The sequence below is a fragment of the Leuresthes tenuis genome, unplaced genomic scaffold, assembly GCF_036924035.1.
Source record: "Leuresthes tenuis unplaced genomic scaffold, fLeuTen1.0.hap1 SCAF_3, whole genome shotgun sequence".
Lineage (NCBI taxonomy): Eukaryota > Metazoa > Chordata > Actinopteri > Atheriniformes > Atherinopsidae > Leuresthes > Leuresthes tenuis.
In genome coordinates, this window is record NW_027325357.1 from 9,286,634 (window position 1) to 9,304,358 (window position 17,725).

The 17,725-nt window shown below is 40.8% G+C and overlaps 1 protein-coding gene across 5 annotated transcripts in view; it reads right to left on the minus strand.

The window, feature by feature from the left end:
* The window catches only part of tead3b (TEA domain family member 3 b), a 32,297-nt gene that overhangs the window by 12,767 nt on the left and 1,805 nt on the right, over nucleotides 1-17,725 (minus strand). For 4 of the 5 annotated variants that reach the window (XM_072381703.1, XM_072381704.1, XM_072381705.1 and 1 more), the window contains exon 3: nucleotides 7,132-7,386. In XM_072381703.1, coding sequence (XP_072237804.1) covers nucleotides 7,132-7,255 — 124 coding nt within the window. In that variant the 5' untranslated portion in view covers nucleotides 7,256-7,386. Of the gene's footprint in view, nucleotides 1-7,131; nucleotides 7,387-17,725 lie in introns of those variants that run through there. The other variant, XM_072381706.1, reaches the window with a different exon arrangement.

Here is a 17,725-nt window from a genome sequence, read left to right on the forward strand (position 1 = left end):
CTTCTCCCAAAACAACACCACAGTGTGACCCTGCAGTCAACGGACAAACAGCACCTGCTGCCGACCATCCCAACAGAGGATGGCAGAGAGAGAACAATGCCAGTTCGACCCCCATCCAACTGTCACTCTCAATCTCTTTAGCTGGGGGCCAGAGGGTGGACAACATTGAATCGCCCTAAACACACAGTTCTGACATCTTTTTGCAGATGACTAAATACAGACATACTAGGAAAAAGACTGAGAAAGATAAAAACTTGTTTGAGACTGGCGAAACAAAATTGTACAAAGTTAAGCTTCAGGATTTCAAAATCTGAGGCTGAATGAAAACCAATCTACTTTTTCACAATTAAAGCGATTCTGGAAATGATTAAAGCAAACTGTACACATCTTTTAGTGATTTGCTACAGTGTTTAGCACAATAAATGGTGTATTTGAATAGTAAATCAAAGACCTGTTTTATTACTCAAATTGGACAGTGACATTCTGTTGTGATCTCAGTTCATCCCTTCAGCCTTTTTTTCCAAAAACATCTGGTTGGTATTAAGACACTTCAAGTCAGTGTTTTCGCTTTATGTAATATACGGCATCGTGCTGAGACACCACCGTTAAGTGAGCCAGGTAAGTGACTCCAGTTTTTCAAAGTTTCAAAAAGGCTTTCACAAAACTGAACAATATTAAGGCTTAAAAAACGGGTTCACCTCAATTGTTTAGGCTCATTGGGAAAAAAAGTTTTTTTTTTTCTTTTACCAGTTAATAATTACATCTCTAAATGTTAGATATGTCAGGTAGCACCACTTCACAGATGGAAAGGATTAACTGTGCAAGTCACAGAGCTGCAGGAAAAGATCTTAAAAGGTGCTCCTTTTTAAAGAGCAGTGTGCAGGAAACCACCCTGCTGATATGGGCTCAATAAAGAGGATATGCATTAAGAATGTGAGTGCCAAAGCAAACAAACAAACAAACAAACATAAACAAACAAAAATATGCAAAAATATGCATTAAATATTAAACAGATCCATTGCTTCTTGAAACATTTACACAGAAGATTTAGAGATGGACTGTTTTGTCAATCTGCAGCCGTGGCAGTGGACATCTGCTCAGACTTGCCACGGTTGGGGGGGGGGGGTGGGGGGTCAGACAGTCAGAGGTCCACACTGCAGGGAATCATGACAGGTGCATACAAACAGACACACATTTGTACAGTCGCATGCACAGCCTCATTGTGCTTTCCATTCCCACATTTGTGCTTTCCATCTCTCGAACACTTTCAAACCGCTCATGACTCCCTTGCTGATTGCTCAACCCTCACACAGATCGCTGCAGGCTGCCGTTCTTAACTTCTTCCCTGACAACACACGCCCATCTTTTTCTTTTACTTCATGATTACTGGAATTTTCCACTTTCATGCTAAGATAGTGAGCAAAAAGGTAATCTCTATTCACTCGCCATTACACTCCCCCCCTCCCTCTCCGTATCTGCCGTTCAGTCTCTCCCCTGAACCTTTTCTACGCCCTTATTCTCCTCCCTCCTCCCTTCTCATAACATTGAGGTAATCCTAAATTGCTAACATACTGCTCAGCCATGACTGAAAACATTCCTAACATCTCAGTGAGGGGGCTGACAGGGAAGCACCAGGCCTGCTCTGTCATCAAACAGCCTTGCTTAGCCCCTTCTCTGATACCTACACACATGTTCTCTCACAACTCTGCACATGCACTGAACCTGCTGCTAATTCAAATGTAGTCATCGAAGGTCAGAACAGACATGAGCCTCCCCCTAGCGCTCAAATCTTTTTCTTTTCTCATACCCAGCGTGCTTTGCAATAATGACAGCTACAGGGCTGAGGAAGAAAAAGGTGTATTCCTTTGCTCTGACACACCTGTTGAGGCCAGAAAACGAAGGTGAACAACATGTTAGCACAGCCCCAAAGCCAAACAAGACGGACAACATTTTTTCCTGTTGCTTCCTGTGAAGTCAGAGTGTAAAATGTTCCAACTATTTCATTTTACTGAGAAGCTATTCTTCAAGTTGCTTTCAGTCTGCTAATCTGCCAAATCCGCTGCTGCTAATCATTTACTGTGCACTCAAGTTTTAACATGACAATGTATTCAGATCACACACATGGAAATCTAAGTGATGAAAGTTATGACATAACCAGAATTAAACACATTTCTTTGCTTTCTGTAAACAAGATGAGAGGAATTATGCATTTCTCATATCTGCCTGTTACTATAGAGCTACAGCCAGCAGTTTTAGTATAACTAAGCATAAATACAGAGGGAAACAAATAGCTCGGTACTGTCATCGGTTAACAAAATCCATCTCTGCAGTTTAATATTTTACACATTACTCATATATTTTTGTGTAATCTGTTCAGTAACTGAGGCGTAAATCCAACATTTTGTGGTTTTATGGGGATTATGTTCCGTCCAGGTCCAGCACAAACAACCTTTATTGTTTTTACATCTGGCATTTTGTTGCAGATTTAGAGATATGACATAAAGTTATGATAAATCTAAATCTTTAAAGGTACTAGTAAGTTGATGTTGTTACCTACTGACAAGAGTCAGGCTAGCTTTTAAATTTAATTCAAGTGTTTATGTTATGTTCAGCTAATTAGTCCTCTGCATTTTCGCTGAGGCCAAAGAGGAAGCAAATTCATTTGGATAACACTAAGTTTAAACCCTTTATTTATCAGCTATGCCTTTATTTTTCATGTCTTAAGAGCAATCCACACAAAGAACAATAACCGTAACAGTGACTATGACTATAATGATTTGAGCGTCCACACTGCTGGGCCATAAGTTGTGAATAGAAGCGTAAGCAGCACACTCAAGCTGTACTTAGGCCCCAAAATGGATTTTTACCCCGCCGAGAAAGAAAAATAAAACCAGAAGGTGGTGGGTTTACAAAACTCTGTGTTTAGGAGAGTTAGGAGACTCTATTGCTCCATGTAGAAAACATACTTCTGTGGGTTAACATTAGTTTGATGATACCGTTCTATCTGTCAAAGATGAAATTAGTAATGAACAAACGTCAGAGAGCCCATGAGAACCAAAGACAGCTTGGCAGTGTGGCATAGGTGATCTGATAAGGGATGTCCAAATCCAATTTCAACTGTCAGATTGGTCCAAACAAGCAATCTTGTGATTGATCGGTATCAGGGTCACTGAAAGCTTGTTCCCATGAAGCAGCTAGGTAGCTCAGACAAAGTGTGTTGAGGTAGAGTAGAGTCATGTCACAGCGATACGTCTGCAGTGTTTAACTGAGTGTGGTCAGCATTCTCTAATATAATACAAATGTTAAATGTCTATTACAATGTAATTCTGTTGGAATTTGGTGGGAAAAGGATGAAAACTCAGGCTACACATTGCAGAATTGTTAGTAGCTTTCTGTAAAAAAAAAACTTTATTTATAATAATCTTAACATTGTTATTTGTTCAAGAAAAGTTACAATAACTTCAATGTACTTATGCTGTGTAGTTTGCAACAGTGGGCTGCAGAAAAATGATCCAATTGAACCTCAGTATTGGAGTAGTTACTGTTATAGTTAGTGCTCTTGGTGTGGGCAGCCTTATATTTGATCCTGCTTAGCATGAACAGAACCAGCTTCAGACAAATCTGTAGAAATGTTCTTAGTTGTTTTCAGTGATGATTATTTTCATCAGGAGAGGTTTGGTTGCTCTGCATGTCACTTGGAAATAAATCAAAGGTGGTCAATTGGATCCAGGCCAGGGGACTTGTTAATTTCACCCTTGTGTTGCTGTTTGGGACTGCCATATTGGAAAATGTTTGTCCTTCCAAGCTTGTTGAAATAAGGTGCAATATTCCATTCCACCATTAGGGTACAAACCTGCACTGCCATCTATTAACGTAGAGGTGGACAATCTGGTGATATTAATTGTAAATAATCTTCATCTGACATTAAATGTGTTTTTAAGATGAACCTATATGAATAAATTCTGACAGATGACAGATGAAAAAGCAAGCGGATCAAAAATTTGAAAGGGTCAGAGCAGTGGAGACACATATCACCACACATTCTTTTAGAATGAAATCAGCGAGAACTGGATGCAGAGATTTATGTGTCGGGAATTCAACCTTGACAATGACAGGCAGCATATTCATGCAATCATCTGCACAACTAATCATGTGACTATAAAACTATTGGGGATTGTCATTGGATCCTTTGGGCTGTATCAGTGCCATCCCTTACCACCTTTAACGTTCGTGCATCTCAATGTAAGCGCATCCCACTTTCATGTTTCAGGTCAGCAGTCGCTGTGGGAGTCATGGCCAGGTCCCAGCTGATGGTTTTACATTGGTTTTGTCTTACCAAAGAAATCTCTGTGAGTATCTACCAGGCTTATTTTTAAGTAACTTGGCAAAGTATAAGTTTGTAGTTTTGTACTTGATGTTTTCTTTTTGGTGATTGTCCGCAGCTGCTGAAACACGGGTGTCCAACAATAATCCCTGTGCCACATAAGAGGCACTCACATGACTGATTTTCGAAACATGGTGGCATAAACACTTTTTTTTTTGGAGGTCAAAGCACTTCAGGCCCTGGTGGTATGACTGGTCTATCATCTCTTAGTCACTGCTGCAATCACTGCTGTTGTAACTCACCATGCACATAGGTTTTGTACTTAGATTGTGGAAGTATTCTAATAAAAGGATTGTTTTATTTAAATGTTTTGAAATACAGTAACAGATAATATCCTAACCATGTGTGGCTACATAAAAACTATACTTAAACATCTTTATTCATGTCTGAAACAGCCAGGATGATTATTAATACATAAACACGACTGCTTTAAATTGAACATCATCCCTATTTAAACTTTTTGTCACCCCAGAGCTATCTGTGACTGGAAATGCTACTGAGAAGTCTAGACATAGTGGAACAGACTTCACACATGTACAAAGGAGTCCACCAGCTCATGGAAATTTGTAAAGGTTTCCCACCAAATGAAAAAATAAAACAATCCTGGCAGAAAAAGTGGAATTCCCAATGGGAGGGATGACTTGTCTGCTTTTGGAGGCCACTGGGAGTCTGAGACTGCAAGGTAGACAATATTACATGCAGTGCAATCGCTAACATTCCCCCAACCTCACGTCAGGGCAGCTTTTAGATGTCTGAGGTAATCACCTTGTGAGAGGGCTTCTTCTGGGGCATGCCTTGGCTCTGCCTGCAGAGCCTCAGATGACTTATTGTAAATTGAGAGGGTGTTTAGTGCCCTCGAAAAAAAAAACAGCCTCTAAAAGGGGTCCTGACAGTTTGTTGCTAAGGGGGCGGGTTTGTGCACAGGCTCCCTCTTTGTTGACGTTGCTGTACGGAGTCTGGGACTGACAAGTTATGCAGGTAAAATTAAGGATGGTTTCAAATGAGAGCACAAATAGCAAATGAAAAACACATTGCACACCAGCTCTGTCATTCTGGAAACTGACTTTTTACTTAATCATATAAGAACATTACTGGTCTGTCAGTTTAGTCCATATTTCTTGTACACCTTCACTTTAAGACTGGACTAATCTGTCATTTTTTCACAATAGATTCATTAACTGTTTGTGATTGAGATCCTCAAGATCAGTATTAGATCTTTAAATTCCTTGTATTTGGTCCAAACATTGAAATTACAATGATCTAAATAAAAGGAACGAAACACATCGGAAATGTCTGTCAGATTAAAAACATAATGATCAGAAATTAATAATCTATACAAACTAAGCTTGATTAGTTTATTTTGAAGTTGAATCAGTCAGTCAGACTAATTATTTACTATGTTTCTATCTACTTTGCTCCTTAAGATGGAGGGAGATTAACCATAAATGTAGCAACAGTAGTAATCTCAGGTATGTGCTTGTCCCTGAATATCCAAATCTGCCTGACAAGTGACTGGATGAGATTCCATCTTGGGTGAAACATTCCAAAAGAATCCAACGTGACGTCAAGTGCCCAAAAGCCTCCCAAAAATAAGCAATAATGCCTAAAATACACACACAGTGCGTTTGAGAATTTGGTGGCACAGATTGATCTTTTTCATGGCAGCATTGAAGCAGGAATCTTTTTGCGGCGGATTTGGACATTAGTTTAAGAGCAGGGAAGTCCAACAAGAAGATGACTTGAAGGAGTTGCGTTATAATAGTGAAAAGAAAATATATATCACAAAACCAAAAAAAAAAGGGTTTCTAGATGGCAGTACCTAGAAAAACCGCAAAGAAAGCTGTCAATCAACATTTATTACCGTTCTTCAAAATCTCCAAATAGAAATGCTAAATCAAATTTCTCAAGAACAGGAACGGGAAAGTGGGATCAAGCTAATGAAAGACAAGTGCACTCAATTTCCTACACCTGGATATTAGTGATTTTACCGGAGCACTTGCCAATATATCCATCTGGAGTTTTTTAGGACATTAAGGGCTCAACACCTGCAATTTAATGATCACACTGCAGGAAACAACACAACTATTCTGAAACCACATGGATATTTGAAATCTTCAACAGAGGAGCATGCCAGTGCAATGTTTTTGTTCCTGAGTTTCATGCTGTGCTAATTATTGCTGATTTAACCGAGTGATCCAGCATCAAACGCAGCTCTTCAACAGAAACCAGATTCAACCAGTCATCTACGGTGATATCGATGTGGGGAGAAACAAGACAATGACGCCGAGCGATAAAAAACAAGACGGAGGGCTTAGTGATGAAGAGAGAAGGCCGTAAAACGGTGGGCATAAAAATCAGGCAGTAAAGAAAAACATTCAAAAGAAAAGGTGTAAACCAAGGGGGAGAGGAGCTGAGACACTCAGGACAGCAATAACCAGCTCTGAGAGTGCCGGTACGACTGGAAGAACCTGCCCTTGGGTCACAGCACAACAGGTATAGACCTGTTAAAGAGAGCTCTGTGAGCCAACAAAACATTCACCTCTGGTTGGAGTTGTGACATGAGAGCAAAAGTGGAAGAAAAGTATTTTTGTTATTTGTTTTTAAAGCAGCATATTTGATATTTGTTAGCTTTCAGCCACACATCACTGTGGAATGGATGGTTTTCTCATTTTGCACATTCATTATGGGGCTCATTTCCAAGTAATTGTTGTTCTTTTGCTGCTCAGGCTGTTTCTCAGTGTACTCACCGTACATCTTTCCCTCATCTGACAGGATGATTTTCCTCCTGCCACAGGGAGGGTAGATGGCGAGGGCCTCCTGGAAGCTCTGCTCAATATCCGGGCTCCAAACGCCCTCGGCATCCCCATCCATGGCCTTGTCCTCGTTGTCCCCATCCAGCCCATCTTCTGGGCTACCGTTGGCGCTCCACTCGTTGGACGCAATGGTGGCGGCTCCCCCTGGGCCCGACCCCGAGCCCCAATATCAAAGGATCTGTAGGAGATCTGCGAAATAGATCAAGACTGATTAAAGCTCAGCAAATGTTCATCTTGATTAACATCATCATGTGACACGTAAAACTCAAATCCTGCTAAGATACAGTTAAAGGGGTATTTTTAAACCTAGACCTTATAACAGCACCTATGAGCTAACAGAGCTACAGTACACATTCGTTCATTCATTCGTCTTAAAGTATCGGTGAGATAAAGACAGATAATGCCTTATTTAGAGGCTGCATCGTCCCTGCCCTGTTCACTCCGTTATATGGATCGCGAGTCATCTAAATAGTTTCCAAAGGACGCTGACTTTTGCCAAACTGTTCTCGGTGAGTAGATGAACGTATTTCATGCCAGAAATAAGGTCTAGGTTTAAAGATACCGGAGTTCCCCTTTAAAACAACTTTCTTCTCCCAGACAGTAGGGATAAGTTTGCTGAATAAAAAACGTGTTCTCATGGAAAAGTTAAAATTTTTTATCCCAAGCTGACCAGAGCCTAGTCATCAAGTGAGTTGACAAACCCTTTAATTGCCGAGGTTTGCATTTGTTGTTACTCTGCAAACAGAGTAACAGACAGAGTCTATTACAGAACCATAAAGGAACTGTGAAGCTACTGTAAAGTGAGGTCACAACAGACCTCTATATACAGTATAACTGAGCATATATATTATTAAAAAGCTACTAATATAATGACTAAAAATGAAAACATGAAAAATAATTAATTAATTCAACATTACACACAATGAAAACAAACTCTGTGATCGCATCCAACACATAATTACAAGCGTTGTTTGTCTTTCTGTAATGTGCATGTATGGAAACAATCAGCCAGTTGGGCAACTCTGTGGAAGCCTGAAAACCCCTCTGGTGCTTGAGCTGGATGAACAAGTTTTATAACTCTGTGAACCCACTGATCTATGATAACCTGCAGGCAAACAGGTCAGCAGACAGATCAACTTTCAAACAACAGTACAACTTTTGAATTTATGATGCACATCCTTTCAAAGAAATTCTAATTTACTAGTACAATAAGGCAATGCTCAATAATGTCTAAAAACTTGTACAGTGTTGGTGCACTATTCACTTTACCTTTGTTTGGTCTTTGTACTAACTGTTTTTTCCTCAGAAACCTACTTCACTAGAATCATTTATGCTGCTGCAAATAAGACAAAGTTGTGTAAGTGTATGTAAAACATGAGGACGTTTTTTGTTTTTTTTTACATTTCCTTTAGTTTAGGTCATTACATTGTCTGAATAAACAAGGCAAACCGTAATTATTATTATAATTGCCTTGATTTTTTTTTCTCTGAAATGTCCAAATGAATTCAAGACATTCCATAAAACAAAGTTTAAAGGCCTCACTAATCAGCACTGGCCTCAGAGAATTCTTGCGGTCTGGGAACTGTGTCCCATTGTGGTTGGCTTATGGCTGACTGCAGGCAAAGAACTTAAGTATTTTTCAAGCTGCCTTTTCGGCGTTGTATTGTTTCTGAAATGGAAGTCTATGAGGTAATGATCCTCCCAGGATGCTTGTGTTTCTGCTTGAGCATTTTTCTGCTTACACTGACAAAAATGAAAATGGATCAATACAGAGAGCATTAAAATGGAAAAAAAGACATTGAACAAATTATGAGAATGTTTTCAGCTTGATTTTCCATTATAAGCCAAGCTTTGGTACATTTATGGCGAGTTGTTGGGTGATGTGAGGGTTAGAACATACTAACAGTGTCTGTCTTCTTGCAATGTTAAAGCTAACCCAGAAACTTTATGTCCTTAACAGTAGACAATGAAAAAGACCTGAATGTTTCTGTAAATCAATAAAACTTCTATTCTCAATACCACAGAGGTCTGAAAAAAGCCAAGAAGTTCTCCTACTGTATATCTAGATAAATTCGTGACTGGAAGCAAAGTTAGTGATATACAGTAGTATAAAACATTAACTGTATGACAGGTACATGACAGATCTTTCTCTTTTCTTTGCAATTACAACAGATAAAGCAACACACATTGGGGGGAAAAAAGCAGAGGTGGAGGATTAGTGCTGACTTCATTCTCTTCCCATCATCATTTAAAAGGTATTACAAAAGATCAAAGGAAAAGTAGACCTTAAACACTGGTCCTTCAGTCAGATTCCACAACACACAACATGAAATTCATGGCTGTCACTGAACCCAAACGAAAGTTTGACAAGTATCCACACGTCAAGCTGCTAATTTTAACTGAGAGGATACTGGTTATGGTGGACCCTTTGCAACAGGGTCACAGTGTTAAACTCAACACTGAAACTGAGTACTCATCAGCAGCTCAAATGATCCATCTAAGTCTTCACAGATCACACGGCTGGATGACTGAAGCTACACGTGACTATTTATTTGAATGTTGTTAGATATTTCTACGAAATTCAGCATCAAATAGATAAACGAGGAGCTCAGTTCACGTTAGGAAACATATGAGAAAGATTTACTTGGCCTATAACATTTTTTTAATCTGCCAATAAATTGAAATAAATAAACAAAATAACAAGCAACTTTTTTCATTGTTTGAATCAAGAAAACAAACAGAATAAAAGCAAAAAGTGTCAGCATCTAAAGGATGTGAGGATTTCTTGCATTTCAGCAGATTCTGCAGTCAATCACAAGTTACAAATAATTACTACAATTAACTACAAATTTCAACAAACTAGTGACAAAGACCATCACAACTTCAGCAGCCCAACTCGAAGTCTTCAGATGTCAATCAAAAACCCAAGGACAGTTGACTGTCATGGCTGATGAATGAAACCTCTAAATGTTCATCTTTAAGACGCCTAAAGCTCAGGAAAACCATTGTAGACATTTTGTGAACTATTATTTGACATTTTTAAGCTAATAAAAATAAAACAGAAGGCTTGCATCACTAATTATCTATCTCAACATGTCCACCTACCATGAGATTAACTTTCACTTAATTCTTTTTCTTGCTGTCAGTCGGCTGTGTTGGCACAAAATAAAAACTAGCGCAGCACAACGGTCTGCTCATATCAGCTCAAGGTTAATCCTTAAATACAAATTTCAGCCTCAGTCTTAAGTACAGCAGATGCTGGTTATAAAACTTTAAGAGAGCCCAAAATACATATTAATGAAAAGCACAGGTGTTGTGGGGTAAGAGCTTTAGTGATCAGAGGCTGATGGGAGAAGTGGCTGCTCTATTGTTTATCTCCAATTATAACAGAGAAAACACCACAGTCCTCCTCCGCACTGAGAGCTGTGAAGAGCGGCAAACAGTGCTCAGTTCGACAACAGATCTGACGACCTCAGCGGAGCTCCAAGTGCTCACACGAGTGTGTTCACGAGAGGTGCTGCAAAAGAGAGGCTCTTCACCGCGAGAGGGGCCTGAATTCCAGACATGTCCTTATTAAGAAAGGGCTGCGAGTGCTCACTGTTTCTCCTCCTGCCTCCCTTGTGTCAACTCAACGCCCTCCCTCCCTTCTCTGCCTGCCCCCCTCCACCAAGGGCTCAGAACGTCTCTACCCAAATAAGGGCAGGAGACCAGGGGATGCGTGTATGGGAGGAGTGGGTTGGTTGGCTGGAGGGCAAAGTGGGGAAAGGGGTGTGTGGGGGGAGAGGGGCGAGGGGCATTGTGGGCGGCGAGAGGGGGGTGGGGGGGTTGTTGTCCAATTTAGGCGTCCACTTTGGAGTCTGAAAAACAGTGGGATTGTTCCAGCTGGAATGCAACATCAGCACTGAAACGCTCCCACTTTATGACACTCAGAGCTCAGACTGGAGGGAGGCAATTGACAGTGGAGCCATTTTTCAGTCTATCTTAAAGGATTTTAAGTCTAACAATAGTCATGGTAAAAACTAGTCCGTTTTTTATGGACACAAATGCAACAGCTAGTTTCAACCTTGTAGAGATTCTCAAGATGAAGGCTCATAGGATTGTGTTGCCAAATATGATTTAGTACCAGCAGACCGTTCAAAAGAATTGCTGTTGTAAATAACATGTGGATAACATTAGGAAAGCTGTTACTAACATTGTCATGCCCTTATGGGTGATGACTAACACAACAAGCAAACAAAAGACACACAAAGTTGCAACTAACAAAGCTTCAATGTTGTCAAAATGAATGAAAATATGCTCTAAAGAGCAAATGTTAATGAAATGAATAAGCTGTAACTTTCTAACTTCCATGCAGGGTTATCCTGTCTGAAGGACACACCACTCACACATTTAACATAAAAAAGAAAAAAATAATAAATCAATGACACACACCTCCCCTCCCACATTCTGGGAGTCAAGCCATGAGACTCTGAGACCAACATGCTACAGAATTCCAATGTGCAGCAGGAATGTAAATAATGCTGCAAAACTATGCGCCTTGCACATTCATTGAAACAGCACCATTCATGCACCAGAATCCCTCTTCCTATTTTCCCAGTCCTGAACGGAGCGATCACATTGCAGTCTGTTTTCAGCAATCGGCTTATCTCTGCTTCGGCTCCATCTACGGACCGACCAGGGTTTGCTGGCACAGTGCTGAGTTACCCTTCTTCTTCCTAGACACGAATTCCAGTATTTCTTCTGAGTCACTCTGAGGCTGCTTGGTCACATGGAAAGAAAGTTGTCAATACATGGAAGGGATTCCATTACATTGATGTTTAAGTGTTATACAGAAGGAAGGAAACCGCTTACAGCTGTCTGCAGGGAAAACTAACCAAATCTGTGTGTTTAGGTAATGATGAAAGACGACCTGACAGTCAGCAGTTGGCATAAGAAAACCTATTCATTCAAAAAAAGCAGAGCTCAAAAATGTTCTTAATTTTGCGTCTTATCCCTCAGTTTCATCTTCCACTGAACATGAGATCATCTTGTGCTCTCAAATGGACCATCCAGATGGATTTCTACTTACACAGCAGAATTTAAAGACTACAGCGAGGCAAGACCTTGAGACAAAATTACTCTGTCATGTCCAATTTTTATGGCATAATGGCCACATCTCCTCTCCAGTCCAGTTGAAGGAAAAATACATTTGTTGAGCCAGCAGACGCTTAAGACAAAACAGGATGGATCATAGAAATACGTTTCAACAGAGACTAAACATCCCACCATCAGAGCCATGCGAGCCCGTTGTGCCAAGACAGCAGTGTTAGCACCAAAAGGCTCAGCATGAGTAGAATGAGTTTTGTTGAAGTTCAGAGTTTGACACTTTTGCCCAACAAATTCTCCAGTTGAAGCAGTACCATTAAAACCTTGTGGGACCGAGGTGGCTACAGGCGGCACATGTGAAGCGCTGCAGCAGCTCTCCACCAGCTACGATCCACCTCTATAACAACATAACTGCCTGGAATAACAGGAATATTTTTTTTCTAAAAGGAAATCTTAACATATTTGGGTGGAAAGAGGTATTTGGTCTGTTGTACATTTGATAGACACTAGTGGGAACTTTCTTGAGTATAAGAATTTATTGCTTTATTTATTATGAAACACTTTGACAATACTCAGTACTAACTGATGCTATACAACAAACAATGGTGGATATGATAAAAGATTGCTTATGTTGCACAGATGACTGGGACAAAGCAAAGTTTTAAGAGGTGCCCTCACCACCAATTTAAAAAGAATATAAAATCTCATAATAACTTTGTGTAGCTTGCTGTAAGTTTGTAAAACCATTTTGAAAATCGGATATCGGAAAACGACTCAGTCTCCCACTGCAGACTATGATGACAACGTATTCTACAGTGGGTGCCAGCACATCCACAGCTTGATGTATAAATACACGAGTATTTATACATCTGATATTACACATAACATATTCGGTAAATACAAGAGGGAGATGCAACAAACAAATCGGTGTAATTTCCCATAGAGGAGACAGCATATGGAGCACATGCAGTCATTACCTTTTTCAGCGCATGAAAAGTTTTTTTAAAACATCTCTTAAGCCACTGGCGTCGATGCTGATGCTACTTTTCAGGCAACCAATTAATTAACGGGAGCTAAAACGTATTTAGTCTCTATAGCTAAGTTTTCCCTCCATCACACTGAGCAGTGCAGGGAATGTATTCTTTAACTCACCTGTTTGCATTGTATTAATCCTCATTCATTATTATGGATGGGTCACTTTGTCGAGCTATCTGTCGTTCATAATGTTTTAGTGTTCATCATTTTAACATGACTTTAGCATAACGTAACTGTCTCATGTCCCCGGGAGCGCTTTTTTGGTAATAGCAGTGACGATGTGGCACCTTTCCAGTGCTCTTCTGCCAGAATAAAAGTGCTCGAACCAACAATTTGATCAACCACACCATAATTCAACAACGAATACAGACAAAGACGATTTATGATGTAATTTCTCTCGGTGCTTTCAAGGCTCTTGTTGTAGTTCGCCTTCTCTCTTCCAAAGAAAGCAGCTTCCAACTACTCAAGTGCCTCAAGAGGAAAGCATAAAACTGCTTTTCATATGTTCGCTTTTATACTAAATTCAAAAATGTAGTTCCAGAAAAAAGTTTTAGTTCAGTTTATCTTGCATTAACTGATGCATTTGGTCACTTCGGGTTTATTTTATTGTTTAGTTTCTAGAATAATCGAGATTTTTGATCTCACAAAAACTGTGAGACTTTTTTTTTTCAATCCACAGCTCTGGTTATCCCCACCAACATGACTCAATAGTACTGATTCATGTCCCAAAGCAGATTGCAAACAGATTTCCTGCAAATCTGCCTCCTTCAATACTGATCCATCAAGCCACTTCTGTTTTCATGTTTCTCCATCGTTGCCCACTGTCAGAGTTTATACACCCCTATCTGTTTGCTAACCAGTACACAACAAAGATTTGTTCCTGTCTTTAGAAATGGAGCCTTTGTTTAGATGCTGTAAGACTTGGGACACTTCTTGGCAAAGAACAGACCTCTGCTGGCAGAAAAAAAAGCCCCCCCTGGCTTAGCTGGGCGTTAAACACACCTCGACCAAATTTAAAGTTAAACACAGTAACAAACCCGTGCCTAAAACTCCTCCACATGAGAACCACACTTCTTGTGAAGGGTGAGGGGCTCTCACAGATGTAGAGTCAGCGCTCTCTGTCACAGCGAGACCCCTACACACACACACACACACACACACGGCCACACAAACACATATTTGACGGGGGAAACAACAGGTCTTGGCGGCAGAAGGAGCAGCTGCTCTCTAAGGTCAGATTACAGATAAAGAAAACATTTTAGGTTCCAGGCCAGAAAAGCTGCTCTCTGTCGAGAGCCTGTTCCCTCTTGACACGCAGACTGCACAGTTATGCATTTACAGCAAATGCACTCGTTTAACTGCAGCCCTGAAGGTAATTTAGGGGCTAAATCGGAGGTGGTGAGCTGGCATTAGTGTCTGCTCTGACACCACTGCGTTCATCAGCCCCATCTCAAAAAGAAATATATAAATACATATATATATTTATATATGAAAGTCACCACCCTCCCCTCCTGAGTCTGTGTTTGGCCCTAATAAATTCTCTCCGACTCCTCCAATAACTTCCTCCTACTTCCTATCTGGCACGGCGCTCAGGAAACAATCAGAGCTGAGAGTGAGAGGAGGGCTGAACAGCCAACAGCTCACACGGCAAGAGGCAAAAAGAGAGACAGAGGAAAACTTGAGACAAACACATGAACACATGCACACACCACATGCACCCCTTGTCAAGTCAAACATTTGCAGTTTGATACCAGCTGAATGCCCAAGGAAAACAATAACCCTCAGAAAAACATCTTACACGCAGGAATGTCCACACTCTCCGTGCGAAAATGATCTGAGTTAGAGGAATGTGACATACTAAATACCATCCTTACATCCAAAAAGAAAAAAATTAAGACTAGCAACTCCTACTTGTTTATTTCTTCTGAAAAAGTCACACAGTGTGGAAACAGGCCAACTCTCTGTGAGGTAGGAGGAAGGCGAGTCACTCCGAGACTTAGGCGGATAAATGAGTATCACACGTCGAGGGAGAACAACATAAGGCCTGATTCATTCATTGATTGTTCTATTTTAACACTGGACGCTCCTGGCCATGTGGTCCACCTTCAGCTGTCACGCTTTCAGACAATCATGCTCTAATCTGAATGAAGAGGGAAAGACTGACACAAAGCAAGGCAAGTGAGCCAGAGTGGTTTTTTTTTTAAAGCCTGAATCAGCATTCTAATCGGAAATTTTCCAAGGAACGTAGCAGAGAAGCCATAAGAGCCTGAATTGGTCATTTTGTGGTGAGGGGAGTGGTTTGAAGCCATAATCTGTGAAACCCTTAAGACATGGAGCAGAATTCACCCGCCAATAATTCATCTAACCATATAAATGGAGCCACAAGGCATTAAAAACAGCCATGGCTTTGATCAGGAGAGATTTTCACAGAGAACAACTACAACCAGCCATGAAAAGCAGAGCCAGAGATTCAACATGTTGCACATATGATGTATGCGCAAAGGCCTGATCATCCTAAACATGACTGAAGTGAGTAACTCTGTGCTGCAGAAGGAGATCATCCCCCAACCCAAAACACCCTGAGCAGAGGGATTAAAGGAGTTTCACATGAGTGCCCTTGGGTCACTGGAGCTTCAGTGTGACACAGCCCACACACACACATACGTACGAAACGCAAGACAGGCCCACAGTGGGAGTGAGCCTCCTGTTATCTGTAATGGAGGCTGGAGTGGCCACAGACACAAGCACACACCTCACAGACTTTTCTTTCAGGCTCCTCTTCTTTAGACATTTACATGGAACATCACTCCTAACAGTTGGTTGCTGGAGTCAGAACAACTTAAACATTTAACAACTTGTGGACAACTGACACAAAGAGTATACTGTTCTAGGCCACTCCCCGGCTCCTCCCCTGAGTGGTCCGAACAAGAGGCCCGAGAGCTTATCTGTTAAAACCTGATGGCTTGGAGGAAATGTAAACATGTGCAGTGGATGGATGTGAATACAATGTTGATAAATTGTGTTTGTGGAGACTCAAAGTGAAGTAGCTGGTCTATGTTTAAAGACAGACTTCTGGTTGAAATGTAGCACTTTCCTCTTTGGCTTTATCATTGTAACAAACAGCTCATGGCACATTATGTTATTCATCCTCAGCCCAGCCACTGCTTGTTAGTGTCAAACTGCATATTGTATTCCAGATTGCCATTAATGCCCTTCTGCTGAGAGCTGCAGGCTTTTCTCTGAGGCCCTCTGTGTCCTCACCGTACAGACATAAGTGGTATTTGTTCAGATCTGGCTTGACAGAGGGGTAAGTGTACACCATTTGGACGAGCACTTCTGGCGATGGTGCTAAAAAGCAGCCAATGTCTGCACAAATGGGCAAAAGCTCATTAGCTGGTCTTCCGTGGGTTTGACACAAACGGGTGAAGCCGCTGCTGACAAACGGTCAACAGACCTGCATCCAAAGTAAACACTACGCAGCACAAACAGAAGATGCGCTTCAGCCAAACGACGCAAATGATTTCCAATGCCTACAGTTTCCAGTTGTGTTTTAAAAAAATCAGAATAATCAAAGAATTATATTTTCTTTTAGCCTAATGGAGAGAACACACGCTCATTAACTCACTCTGATAAACAGCCCCGAGGAACACAGCTGGGGCCTAAGGACAGACAACAGCCACTTTGAGGGGATATTACCCCAAATAATCTAATTGACCCCCAAGACATGGGTAAAGTTGTAAAACTTTCCCTTTGGAATGAACTCTCTCACACGACAACCAAGCGAATTAGCTAAATCCTCTGTGGCGGAGAAACATAAAGTATATGCAAGACAAGAAAAGACCACATTGTGTGCTGGGAGGCCAATGCATTCATGCTGCTTAAAAACAAAGACGGGGAATCTGACAGAGCAGCAGAAAGCTTAATCCTTTCCAGATTTACCCATCAGCATCAAATCTATTATTAGGCATCTTGGCGAGGCTCATTTACCAAGGACACATTGTTTGGTTGTTCTGGTGGATGGTTTTATTTCAGAACATCATTTCCACATGTAAATTGAAAGTAGTTCTCAACAGGGGCTGAAACAGTAGACTGTGAGTTTCCGCCATGACCTGACATCACCAAAAGAGTGAAGAAAAAAAAAAATCCATGCCACACGATATCTGATCATTGTTCTTATCAGGGTTGCGTCAAAAGACTGTGGCCAAAACAGACATGAGCGCTTCAAAGACCGCACTAAAATGCTGCTGCGTGTAAATTTACAGCCATACTGACGGAAAACACAGGCAGAACAACACTTTACTGCTTTCTGCAGAGCTCTGACTTCCACAGAAACGTGTCAAAAAGAGACAAAAAGGCAAAAAAAAAATATGATACAGTTTTAAGAAGTGACAAAAAGAGACAGTTGAAA